A 14,283-nucleotide genomic window follows, 5' to 3' on the forward strand; every position below is an offset into this window, starting at 1 on the left:
AAATCATCAAAACATACCAACACGAGATCTAGTTTTGAAGGTCTCGCCGCGATGATTTTTTTATGTGAAAACATCTTTTCGATCGAGCATATGGTTTGAGCTAACAAACATTTTGAAATCTCAAAATAGAAGAATCTAGAATGACATTATTAGCTACATGACAACTTATATAACACAAAGATGATAATTTACGTAGCACAAGCATGATAACATTTTGCAAAAAAGTCATCGAAACATAGCAACATGAGATCTACTTTTGAAAGTCTCCTCGTGGTAAATCCTTTATCTGAAAACAATCTCCCAATCGGGTCGATGGTTTAACCAACACAACATTTTTAAATTTTAATTTTAAAAAGAATCTAGGCTGACATCATCACTTTTTTTCTCTACACATGCATGTAATTAGGCCCTTCTAATTAAACTGTGGCTACTCCTAGACACCCATGCAAACAAGTTACCGCGCTAGCATCGGCATGCATGCAAGCGATCGTTCGGATCTGATGCTATATATATTTCAGAACGATCGGAAGATAGCAAAGTCATGTTACATATAAACCTATGTAAATCACTGACAGCCCATATATCAGCTCCCGCTATATATAAGTATATGCAAGTCTTTTTCTTTTGCGAAACTACAAGTATATGCAAGTTCATCTTCCTTGTCATCTAATTTTTTTTCTTGAACTGACGTTTACAGCATAACTTGGAGCAGGCCTAATGGATCTGCCATCTCCTGCTTCTTCAATACTCGGTACTTCAACTCTCTCTTATCGTCACTAGCATCTATGGAAATCGTTGAGCCTTTACATGCTTCTCCATTGATCAACATATTTGAAAGAATTGTCGTCACATGCTTTCGTACCCACATCTTTATAGGCCTCGCACCGTTCACCTATGAGCATCCAAGAAGGATGCATGGATTAACAAGTCATACTAACAAATACTCAAATAAATATTTTCCTATTAAAAAATAGATATTATGTCTTTCTCGTACGGTGATTGTGGTATGAAGCTGTGCTTACCTTGTCGTGTGATTCTGACAAAATGACTTCCAACGCGGCATCTGCCACAGATAGAGAAATAAGCTTCTTGGCCATCATAGCGACAATACTCTTCATTTGGATTTTCAAAATTTCCGTCAGTTCATGGTGTGAAAGCGGTTCAAATATCACAATCTCGCTCAATCTGTTCATAAGATCAGGCTTGAAACGTTTCTCAACCTGCACAAACAAGTATTGTATGATGATCAATCACTGAGGACATTACAAGGGACCGTTTGCGATTGATTCGCATACCTGTTTCATGAGAAGATCACATGCACTTTCCATTGTGTTTTCTCCTCCCACTTCAGCAGATAGGTGCTCTGATCCTAGATTTGAACTCATAATAATGATTGTATTCTTGAAATCTACGTCTCTTCCTTTGCCATCAACCAACATACCATCATTGAGGAGTTGAACAAAAAGCTTGAGTATCGAAGGGTTTGCCTTATCCATCTCCTTAAAAAGGATAACACTATATGGCCGGCGCCTGACTATCTCGGTGAGTTGTCCCTCTTCTTCATAGCTTTAGGAAGTCCAATGAAAAGGTGAGACATGATGATGAAGCGTAAAAAAACACTTACAACAAGTTTACAAGTCAAACCTTCGAGGTCCTCCAATGAGACGCGACAAAGATCCACTCTTAGCATATTCAGACATGTCAAAACAAACTAACATTTTTTCATTGTTAAATAGCTTCTCGGCAAGAGCTTTAGCAAGTTCCGTCTTTCCAACACCAATCGAGCCCAAAAAGAGGAAAGAACATATTGGTTGACCAGATTTATCAATGCCAACCCTAGAACGTAGCACTGCTTGTGCAACCAAACTAACCGCTTCATTCTGACCAACAACTCGCTCATGGAGCCTATCTATTAGATGAGTCAGTTTCTCCTCCTCTTGATCAAGTGTAGTGATGGGAATTCCAGTCCACCGGCTCACAATCTTCAAACAATATTAGAAAATGGTAATTAAGAAGAGAATAATAATAATGAAATAGTAGAAGCTAGGTAAGACATGTGATTAGGAATGACCTCTGTGACATGGCCTTGACCAACCAGTACCTCCCCAGGTGCGTTTGTTTCTCTTTGTTTGCTGGCACGCAACTTTACCGTAGTGCATGCCTCGTCCATGAGATCAATTGCTTTATCAGGGAATTTGCGACCTGGAACGAAGAAAAAGAGGTCCATAATTTTCTTCAAGGTGCACCAATTTAAAAGAGTAAATCAAACCAATTCTCAATGATTTCATGAGCGTACGTACCGGTAATATAACGGGCAGCGAGCTCTACAGCAGCAACAAGAGCCTCGTCGTCGATTTTCAAGCCATGGTGCTCTTGGTACTTCTGCTTCAGCCCCTGCAGGATGGCAAGAGTGGTTTGCATGCTCGGCTCTCCGACTTCGACCTTCTGGAACCGGCGCTCAAGCGCCGCATCCTGCTCAATGTACCTGTAGTACTCCTGAGAGGTGGTAGCACCGACGCAACGGAGGCGGCCTCGGGCTAACGCCGGCTTGAGGATGTTAGCGGCGTCGGCGGTGCCGCTCCCATCGCCTGCGCCAATAAGCATGTGCATCTCGTCGATGAAGAGGATCAGTTTACCGCCTTCGTCCTCGGCCTGCTTGATGGCCTCCTTCAAGCGCTGCTCGAACTGGCCGCGCAACGAGGTCCCGGCGATCATCGCCCCGACATCGAGCACCGCGACGCGCGCTCCAAGGAGAAGGTCAGGGACGGTCCCGGCGGCGATGCGTCGGGCGAGGCCCTCGACGATGGCGGTCTTGCCGACTCCCGCGGCTCCGACGAGTGCGGCACAGTTCTTGGTCCGGCGGCAGAGGATGCAGATGACGCGGTCGATCTCGTTGTCGCGGCCGATGACCGGATCAACACTGTTGGCGTCCAAGATGGTGAGTCTGAAGGGGAACCGAGGCAACAGATCGGCGTCTACGTTGTATAACTTCCACGCAGACCAGACGAAAGCTGCGCCGGAGAGGATCGCGGCCACCTCGTCCTTCCGCAACATGTTTGACGTGCCGAAGAAGAAAGAGCAGCCGCGGAAGAAGAATTGTTCTGTTGGATTCGATCGATATATTGCACCCTACGCACAGACAGATAGGGTTCTGTACGTGCGCACGACTCCAAACGACCTGGACTCTTATTATTGGTGCCCTGGATTCATTAGTATGAAAAAAAAATCGGTGCGTCGCTTTTAGGTAGGCAATTTGACTGAGAGTTTTGTAGTCCCCTAGCATGGGTGACTCTCCCGCAGGCATCACGGGACAGTGGTGGCTATGTCTCTTTCATGTGGGCGACGAGAGATATAGCGGCGGGTAGCTCGAGCGCACTCTCTATCTCTCGCGGTGGGATCCAAATCTAGGGATCTGAACTTATCGCGCTTCTCCTAAAGTCCTCGTGCTAGCATGAGAGGGATGCTGAGGGAAAGCTCAGTGCTTTGTCGCCGCCGCCGACGTCGACGCTCGTGGGCACCGCTCTCTTCTTGAACGCCATCGTGGTGTTCCTTTTGTGTCTGGGTTTCGGGTGAAAGCCTTTGTCCATTGTGGACTAGGCAACGGCGATGATTTGCACTGTTCTACCTCTTGAGGTCGTTGTTGCGGAGCTTAGATGTACTAGGGCATAGTATGGCGTTGTTCTCAATCTTTCTGTGTTATTCTTCATAGGGTAGTTTCGCATGATCTGGGTATTCTGGGATTGACAAGTAAAATGCATAAAACCACCACTTTCACGTCATAACTCTCGGAAAACCATCACTTTTCAAAACTTGACACTTTGCACCGGGTGACGACTATTGCCCGCCATTGCTGAGCATTTAGCAGTGGCATGCGCCTTTTTCACCCGCCACTAGAACTTTCCCAAAATAGTTCTGGCGGTGCCCAAGCTATGTCCGCCACTATTGTGACCCCACTTATAAGCCTTTTCCCAATAGTGAAACAATTACATCTAATTACTTTATGCTTCTTTCCAATTTATTCATGGTCTTCCAGACTCTACCAGGAGTCTAGACGAATTCATTGTCCCCAAGAAAAAATAGGGTAGAGTATCCCAATACTTCCCATGTTCCTTTTTTTTGATCGTTCTAGAAAAGGTCTAGAAGATGCTAAGGCAATGGTTTTCTTTTATTTTGTGTCTGTAAATTGAGTTATTAATGAATCAGGTTTATTCGCTGACTCCATTTCATGCCCTAGCTCTAAAAAAAGAAAAGGAAATTGTGTTTTCCGGTGAACAACAATTGCATGCATTGCTAAGGATCCATAGGCCCCATGAAACTTATTTCTTATTTACAAGAAGAATCGGTGACTCTTTGCTTAGTTTTGCCAGCACCAGCCAAAAGCATCTCGGTCACCCTACTCTGATTCTTCCGTTGTTCATAACGCGCAAGCAACAAGCTGTCCAAAACGAGGCGAAACCCACCTCATTCTCTGGACGCAACAGGCAACGAGGTCCACCTGCCATCCACTCATAAAGCTACAACGAACGTAAAAAAAACGGACGGTTGGCTGGCTGCCAACAGCCAAAGCAGAGCCACAGTAAACAAATCGTTCGGTCCACGATGGTTTGCGCGCGCGATGCCTTCAGAACGGGGGGTAGCATAGCGTCTTTTAACCTGTCCATAAGGGTTTTTAAGATTTCAATATAGAGTACATATAAAGTAAAATGAATGAATCTACACTCTAAAATGCGTTACATCCGTATGTAGTTTCTATTAAAATCTCTAAAAGGTCTTATATTCAGAAATGTCGGAAGTAGCCAATATATGAGTGCGGAAGGCCTGCATCCATGTATCATTTCTGATGCATGTACGTCTAGGCCCATTTTGCTATTGTGGGGAAGGATTGGCCTCGGTGCGGCTCAAAAGAACCAACCAAGGTCGTCTGCTTTAAAAAAAAAGATAATTGCATGCGTGTCACAATTGAAGGATAAATATTCGAACAGGTTAGTCCATGGTGTACCTGACCCCACGACCAAGAACTTACTCCTCCTCTCTCGACCCCCGCGTCACTCCCGCTTGGGCGACTCGGGCGGGTCACCAGCCCTAGCCGCCCCCGCTCCCGAATCCACCTTCCTCACCCTGCCGCCGCCGAGATGCGCCTGTGGCCGATGACAGTGGCGGGGATTCTCCTCTCTCCCGCGTCTCACGGGTGGTGTGGAGCCCTTGCGCGTGCGGAGGCGTGACAGATCTGGTGGCGACTGCGATGGCTGGCCCTGTCACGGGCGACGGCGACTGCGGAGCGTCAGGCAGCCCCGTCACGGACTGCGGCGGGCGGCAGCTTGCCTGGCCCGGGCGACGGCTGTTGGAAATATGCCCTAGAGGCAATAATAAAATGGTTATTATAGTATTTCCTTGTTCATGATAATTGTCTATTGTTCATGCTATAATTGTATTAACCGGAAACCGTAATACATGTGTGAATACATAGACCACAACATGTCCCTAGTAAGCCTCTAGTTGACTAGCTCGTTGATCAATAGATGGTCATGGTTTCCTGACCATGGACATTGGATGTCATTGATAACGGGATCACATCATTAGGAGAATGATGTGATGGACAAGACCCAATCTTAAGCCTAGCACAAGATCGTATAGTTCGTCTGCTAAAGCTTTTCTAATGTCAAGTATCATTTCCTTAGACCATGAGATTGTGCAACACCCGGATACCGAAGGAATGCTTTGGGTGTACCAAACGCCACAATATAACTGGGTGGCTATAAAGGTGTACTACGGGTGTCTCCAAAAGTGTCTGTTTGGTTGGCACGAATCGAGACTGGGATTTGTCACTCCGTGTAAACGGAGAGGTATCTCTGGGCCCACTCGGTAGGACATCATCATAATATGCACAATGTGACCAAGGAGTTGATCACGGGATGATGTGTTACAGAACGAGTAAAGAGACTTGCCGGTAACGAGATTAAACAAGGTATCGAGATACCCACGATCGAATCCCGGGCAAGTACTATACCGGTAGACAAAGGGAATTGTATACGGGATTGACTGAATCCTTGACATCATGGTTCATCCGATGAGATCATCATGGAACATGTGGGAGCCAACATGGGTATCCAGATCCTGCTGTTGGTTATTGACCAGAGAGATGTCTCGGTCATGTCTGCATTATTCCCGAGCCCGTAGGGTCTACACACTTAAGGTTCGATGACGCTAGGGTTATAGGGAAAGTATGTACGCGGTTACCGAATGTTGTTCGGAGTCCCGGATGAGATTCCGGACGTCACGAGGAGTTTCGGAATGGTCCGAAGGTGAAGATTGATATATTGGACGAAGGGTTTTGGAGTCCGGAAGTGTTCCGGAGGTACCGGGTGATGACCAGCATGACCGAAAGGTGTTTCGGGAGCCCGGCAAGTGTTGGGGGGCTTCATGGGCCAAGGGAAGGGGGCAAACCAGCCCACTAAGGGACTGTGCGCCCCCCTCACCTATTCCCATGTGACCAGGGGGTTTGGGGCGCCCCATCTAGGGTTCCCACCTCCTGGCTTGGGGGCCAAGTCACCCAAGGGGGAGATCCCATCTGCCCTAGCCGCCGCCCCCCTAGGGGAAACCCTAGGGCGCCTCCCCTTGCCCTTGCCCCTATATATAGTGGAGGTTTTGGGGCTGCACAACACACGAGTCTCTCTCTCCCAAGGCGCAGCCCTACCTCTCTCCCTCCTCGTCTCTCGTAGTGCTTGGCGAAGCCCTGCTGGAGTACCGCGCTCCTCCACCACCACCACGCTGTCGTGTTATTGCTGTACGGAGTCTTCCCCAACCTCTCCCTCTCTCCTTGCTGGATCAAGGCATGGGAGACGTCACCGGGCTGCACGTGTGTTGAACGCGGAGGCGCCGTTGTTCGGCGCTTAGATCGGAATCGACCGCGATCTGAATCGCTACGAGTACGACTACCTCATCCGCGTTCTAGTAACGCTTCCGCTTAGCGATCTACAAGGGTATGTACACTACTAGGGAAAACCCTAGCAGTAGCGCTGGTTCGGTGCTCACTAGTAGCGCGGGTAGGCGCGCTACTAATAAGGCGCTACAGCTATTGCTTAGCAGTAACGCGTGCCGCACGCGCTACTGCTAGGACAAATAGCTGCAGCGCTTGTTCACTCCCACGCTGCTGCTAATGTAACTACTGGCAGCGTGTTTTCTTTCCATCGCTACTAGTATTGCTTTTTTTATTTTTAGTGTATTTATGCGCCATCGTACAAATATTGGTACAATACAGTTATGAGGTTTACATCATTATGTCCATAACAGTGTGTCAAATGAAGGTGGATTAGGTTCAAGTGGAGGCAATATGTGGTGCATGTCAAAAGTATACTACTAATCTAAACTTGATCTAGTTTGGACTAGTAGTACTTTCGATGTGCACCACATGTTGCCTCCACTTCAATCTAATCCGCCAGCACAAGCTATTTAATCATCATCATAATCATTAGCACCAACAATATTTATTTAATCACCACTAACACTAGCTAATAATAATCATCAGTCGTTACCACCAACACTAGCTATTTTATAAGTGATAGTGTAGCACATCATCATCCTCAAACTCATTTCTAGCTAATCACTCCTGCTGCTCTCTCTTAGGTAAAACAACATAAAACATGTGTAGCTCTCCTCCTTGATCAAGTTGGAGCATGCAGATGAATCTGTCTCCTAATTTTGGGTAGCACATCTGTTTGCTGCCCCCTAGTACTTGTCTGCGCTCCCCCATCACATATCTGGTCCAGTCTTGCACTATTAAGCATTCATCGCTGATCTTGAGTGCACTAAAGTAACATGTAGGATATCCTGGCCATAAGCTAATAATACTCATGGTACCTTTAGTCTCGATCCCATAAGGCACAACATTCATCGGGAGTCCCTGTTGAAGAACATCGTATGGTCACATACTTAGCAATGAAGTTTAGCTTCATAAATAATGTATGGAAAAGATGCACTGAGGACAAATAGTAAAAATCTTACCATCCTTCCTAAATAGATGTGACCATAGTTCATGATGAACACTATTGGTCGCACGTTTTCAGTACTAAGATTTCTAAGTCCAGGAAGAAAATTTGTCTTGACGGTATCAAGATCCTCAAGCCATGAAACATAATGACTTAGCTCCTCGCAGTTTAGTTCAGCCCCGGAACACTAGTAGGTCCTGTCTACCAAGCGCTGGACATGTTTGCTTGCACCGAAATAAGATGACAATACAAATTAGTTGTCAACTATTTTTGAATAAACAATATCAAAGACATAAATATGGTTGAGAAACTTACATTTTGGTGTAACTGGAGGCGTCTGCACATCGACCCAGATGTCGGTATTACCTTCAATATCATCTTCCGGACGAATATCAAAGGTGATAACCATATCAGGCTGAAATGCATAAGTCTTGCATAGTGCTCGCCATGTTTTGCATCCAAAATAGGTGTAGTCGTCTGAATTGTATAATTTTGTGTGGAAAATATAACCATGCTCGGTCTTCAAATAAACTTTCTTTACCTCCATAGTATGACTGAAACCTATCTTATACAATACAAAAACTCTTGCATGGCAGGGGATACGCTAGTAGAATAGTAAAAATATATAAGTTGAAGCAAATGAAGCAGATGTCATGCTTAATTACGAAAAAAGACTGGTCGTTGTGAATTACTGTATCCACTTCAAAATTCTCGTCCAGCTTGATGCTGAAGCGCCTATCATCATCTAGGAAGATTCCGTCGCACAGGCCGCGCTCGTCTTCGCAGTATTTGCAAATACCGAAATCATTTTTGTCGTCAGACATTTCCTATGTTCATAGTTAAAACATTAATTGAAAATCGATAAAACACAACTACCAGGATACTCAACACACAAATCCGGGGCACTCGATATTTCCTACATATTCTGGCAAAAGTCATGCCAAAATTCACGGAAAAATCCGGCATGACCTTTGCTAAAATAGGATATATCGAGCGCCTGAAATTTGCCGAAACGGAAATGAATCAACACTCCGGCAAAACATAGGCCACTCGGGGGTGTAACCTGCAAACATGACCGGCCACTTGGATATTGAGCAACCCAAGATATACATTTCAAAATATCTTATAAGACTCAAATTAGCATGCATTCAATAAGCAAAAGTAAATCATCTCATGCGTCCGTACTGTTGGAAATATGCCCTAGAGGCAATAATAAAAGCATTATTATTATATTTCCTTGTTCATGATAATTGTCTTTTATTCATGCTATAATTGTGTTATCCGGAAATCGTAATACATGTGTGAATAAATAGACACCAACATGTCCCTAGTAAGCCTCTAGTTGACTAGCTCGTTGATCAACAGATAGTCATGGTTTCCTGACTATGGACATTGGATGTCATTGATAACGAGATCACATCATTAGGAGAATGATGTGATGGACAAGACCCAATCCTAAACATAGTACAAGATCGTATAGTTCGTTTGCTAGAGTATTCCAATGTCAAGTATCTTTTGCTTAGACCATGAGATCGTGTAACTCCCGGATACCGTAGGAGTTCTTTGGGTATACCAAACGTCACAATGTAACTGGGTGACTATAAAGGTATACTACGGGTATCTCCGAAAGTGTCTATTCGGTTGACACGGATCAAGACTGGGATTTGTCACTCCGTATGACGGAGAGGTATCACTGGGCCCACTCGGTAATGCATCATCATTATGAGCTCAAAGTGACCAAGTGTCTGGTCACGGGGTCATGCATTACAGTACGAGTAAAGTGACTTGCCGGTAACGAGATTGAACGAGGTATTGGGATACCGACGATCGAATCTCGGGCAAGTAACATACCGATTGACAAAAGGGAATTGTATACAGGGTTGCTTGAATCCTCGACATCGTGGTTCATCCGATGAGATCATCAAGGAGAATGTGGGAGCCAACATGGGTATCCAGATCCCGCTGTTGGTTGTTGACCGGAGAGCAATCTCGGTCATGTCTACATGTCTCCCGAACCCGTAGGGTCTACACACTTAAGGTTCGGTGACGCTAGGGATGTAGGGATATGTATATGCAGTAACCCGAATGTTGTTCGGAGTCCCGGATGAGATCCCGGACGTCACGAGGAGTTCCGGAATGGTCCGGAGGTAAAGAATTATATATAGGAAGTGCTATTTCGGCCATCGGGACAAGTTTCGGGGTCACCAGTATTGTACCGGGACCACCAGAAGGGTCCCGGGGGTCCACCGGGTGGGGCCACCTATCCTGGAGGGCCCCATGGGCTGAAGTGGGAAGGGATCCAGCCCAAAGTGGGCTGGGGCGCCACTTCCCCCTAGGGCCCATGCGCCTAGGGTGGGGAAACCCTAAAGGGGGGGCGCCCCCTTGCTTGGGGGGCAAGCCCCCCACCCCTTGGCTGCCGCCCCCTAGGAGATTGCATCTCCTAGGGCCGGCGCCCCCCTAGGCTCCCTATATATAGTGGGGGGAGGGAGGGCCTCTAACCTACGCCTTTGGTGCCTCCCTCTCCCTCTCCAACACCTCCTCCTCCTCCATAGAGCTTGGCGAAGCCCTGCCAGAGTACTGCAGCTCCATCACCACCACGCCGTCGTGCTACTGCTGGAGCCATCTTCCTCAACCTCTCCTTCCCCTTGCTGGATCAAGAAGGAGGAGACTTCACGCTGACCGTACGTGTGTTGAACGCGGAGGTGCCGTCTGTTCGGCGCTAGGATCTCCGGTGATTTGGATCACGTCGAGTACGACTCCCTCATCCCCGTTCTTTGAACGCTTCCGGTCGCGATCTACGAGGTATGTAGATGCATCCGATCACTCGTTGCTAGATGAACTCATAGATGGATCTTGGTGAAACCGTAGGAAAATTTTTGTTTTCTGCAACGTTCCCCAACAGTGGCATCATGAGCTAGGTCTATGCGTAGTTCTCTTTGCACGAGTAGAACACAATTTGTTGTGGGCGTAGATGTTGTCAACTTTCTTGCCGCTACTAGTCTTATTTTGCTTCAGCGGTATTGTGGGATGAAGCGGCCCGGACCAACCTTACACGTATGCTTACGTGAGACCGGTTCCACCGACTAACATGCACTAGTTGCATAAGGTGGCTGGCGGGTGTCTGTCTCTCCCACTTTAGTTGGAGCGGATTCGATGAAAAGGGTCCTTATGAAGGGTAAATAGAAGTTGACAAATCACGTTGTGGCTTTCACGTAGGTAAGAAAACGTTCTTGCTAGAACCCTATGGCAGCCACGTAAAACTTGCAACAACAATTAGAGGACGTCTAACTTGTTTTTGCAGCAAGTGCTTTGTGATATGATATGGCCAAAGTTGTGATGAATGATGAATGATATATATGTGATGTATGAGATGTTCATGCTATTGTAATAGGAATCACGACTTGCATGTCGATGAGTATGACAACCGGCAGGAGCCATAGGAGTTGTCTTTATTTTTTGTATGACCTGCGTGTCATTGAGAAACGCCATGTAAATTACTTTACTTTATTGCTAAACGCGTTAGCCATAGTAGTAGAAGTAATAGTTGGCGAGCAACTTCATGGAGACACGATGATGGAGATCATGATGATGGAGATCATGGTGTCATGCCGGTGACAAGATGATCATGGAGCCCCAAGATGGAGATCAAAGGAGCTATGTGATATTGGCCATATCATGTCACTATTATTATTTGATTGCATGTGATGTTTATCATGTTTTTGCCATCTTGTTTACTTAGAACGACGGTAGTAAATAAGATGATCCCTCATAATAATTTCAAGAAAGTGTTTCCCCTAACTGTGCACCATTGCGACAGTTCGTTGTTTCGAAGCACCACGTGATGATCGGGTGTGATAGATTCTAACGTTCACATACAACGGGTGTAAGACAGATTTACACATGCAAACACTTAGGTTGACTTGACGAGCCTAGCATGTACAGACATGGCCTCGGAACATAGAAGACCGAAAGGTCGAGCATGAGTCGTATAGAAGATACGATCAACATGAAGATGTTCACCGATGTTGACTAGTCCGTCTCACGTGATGATCGGACACGGCCTAGTTAACTCGGATCATGTTATACTTAGATGACTGGAGGGATGTCTATCTAAGTGGGAGTTCATTGAATAATTTGATTAGATGAACTTAATTATCATGAACTTAGTCTAAAATATTTACAATATGTCTTGTAGATCAAATGGCCAACGTAGTCCTCAACTTCAACGCGTTCCTAGAGAAAACCAAGCTGAAAGACGATGGCAGCAACTACACGGACTGGGTCCGGAACCTGAGGATCATCCTCATAGCGGCCAAGAAAGATTATGTCCTACAAGCACCGCTAGGTGACGCACCTGTTCTCCCTGCAGAACAAGACGTTATGAACGCTTGGCAGGCACGTACGGATGACTACTCCCTCGTTCAGTGCGGCATGCTTTACAGCTTAGAACCGGGGCTCCAAAAACGTTTTGAGAGACACGGAGCATATGAGATGTTCGAAGAGCTGAAAATGGTTTTCCAAGCTCATGCCCGGGTCGAGAGATATCAAGTCTCCGACAAGTTCTTCAGCTGTAAGATGGAGGAAAACAGTTCTGTCAGTGAGCACATACTCACTATGTCTGGGTTGCATAACCGCTTGACTCAGCTGGGAGTTAATCTCCCGGATGACGCGGTCATTGACAGAATGCTTCAGTCGCTTCCACCGATCTACAAGAGCTTTGTGATGAACTTCAATATGCAGGGGATGGAAAAGACCATTCCTGAAGTATTTGCAATGTTGAAATCAGCAGAGGTAGAAGTCAAAAAGGAACATCAAGTGTTGATGGTGAATAAAACCACTAAGTTCAAGAAAGGCAAGGGTAAGAAAACCTTCAAGAAGGACGGCAAGGGAGTTGCCGCGCCCGGCAAGCAAGCTGCCGGGAAGAAGCCAAAGAATGGACCCAAGCCCGAGACTGAGTGCTTTTATTGCAAGGAAAGTGGTCACTGGAAGCGGAACTGCCCCAAATACTTAGCGGACAAGAAGGCCGGCAAAACGAAAGGTATATATGATATACATGTAATTGATGTGTACCTTACCAGTACTCGTAGTAGCTCCTGGGTATTTGATACCGGTGCAGTTGCTCACATTTGTAACTCAAAGCAGGAGCTGCGGAATAAGCGAAGACTGGCGAAGGACGAGGTGACGATGCGCGTCGGGAATGGTTCCAAGGTCGATGTCATCGCCGTCGGCACGCTACCTCTACATTTACCTACGGGATTAGTTTTGAACCTCAATAATTGTTATTTAGTGCCAAGTTTGAGCATGAACATTGTATCAGGATCTCGTTTAATACGAGATGGCTACTCATTTAAATCTGAGAATAATGGTTGTTCTATTTATATGAGAGATATGTTTTATGGTCATGCTCCGATGGTGAATGGTTTATTCTTAATGAATCTCGAGTGTAATGCTACACATATTCATAGTGTGAATACCAAAAGATATAAGGTTGATAATGATAGTCCCACATACTTGTGGCACTGCCGCCTTGGTCACATAGGTGTCAAACGCATGAAAAAGCTCCATGCAGATGGACTTTTAGAGTCTCTTGATTACGAATCATTTGACACGTGCGAACCATGCCTCATGGGTAAAATGACCAAGACTCCATTCTCAGGAACAATGGAGCGAGCAACCAACTTATTGGAAATCATACATACTGATGTGTGCGGTCCAATGAGTGTTGAGGCTCGCGGTGGCTATCGTTATGTTCTCACCCTCACTGATGACTTGAGTAGATATGGGTATATCTATTTAATGAAACACAAGTCTGAGACCTTTGAAAAGTTCAAGGAATTTCAGAGTGAGGTTGAGAATCAACGTGACAGAAAAATCAAGTTCTTGCGATCAGATCGTGGAGGAGAATACTTGAGTCACGAATTTGGCACACACTTAAGAAAATGTGGAATAGTTTCACAACTGACGCCGCCTGGAACACCTCAGCGTAATGGTGTGTCCGAACATCGTAATCGCACTCTGTTAGATATGGTGCGATCTATGATGTCTCTTACCGATTTACCGCTTTCATTTTGGGGCTATGCTTTAGAGACTGCCGCATTCACTTTAAATAGAGCTCCTCGAAATCCGTTGAGACGACACCGTATGAATTATGGTTTGGGAAGAAACCTAAGCTGTCGTTTCTAAAAGTTTGGGGATGCGATGCTTATGTCAAGAAACTTCAACCTGAAAAGCTTGAACCCAAGTCGGAAAAATGCGTCTTCATAGGATACCCTAAAGAAACTATTGGGTATACCTTCTA

General features: G+C 45.8%; 2 protein-coding genes across 2 annotated transcripts in view; one reads left to right on the forward strand and one right to left on the reverse strand.

Annotated features, from left to right (window-relative positions):
* Window positions 1-691: 691 nt before the first annotated feature.
* LOC125518027 (chaperone protein ClpB1-like) lies at window positions 692-2,715 on the reverse strand. The gene is made up of 6 exons (XM_048682989.1): window positions 2,301-2,715; window positions 2,102-2,202; window positions 1,645-1,982; window positions 1,296-1,566; window positions 1,023-1,220; window positions 692-892 (listed from the first exon to the last, which is right to left on the reverse strand). The coding sequence occupies exons 1-6, from the start codon at window positions 2,713-2,715 to the stop codon at window positions 692-694; spliced, it is 1,524 nt and encodes a 507-aa protein (XP_048538946.1).
* Window positions 2,716-2,803: 88 nt separating this feature from the next.
* LOC125518208 overlaps window positions 2,804-14,283 on the forward strand; it is a 47,113-nt gene continuing 35,633 nt past the window's right edge. The window contains exon 1 of the mRNA XM_048683128.1: window positions 2,804-3,153. Coding sequence (XP_048539085.1) covers window positions 2,804-3,153 — 350 coding nt within the window. The remainder of the gene's footprint in view (window positions 3,154-14,283) is intronic.

Source organism: Triticum urartu, chromosome 7 (genome assembly GCF_003073215.2).
Source record: "Triticum urartu cultivar G1812 chromosome 7, Tu2.1, whole genome shotgun sequence".
Lineage (NCBI taxonomy): Eukaryota > Viridiplantae > Streptophyta > Magnoliopsida > Poales > Poaceae > Triticum > Triticum urartu.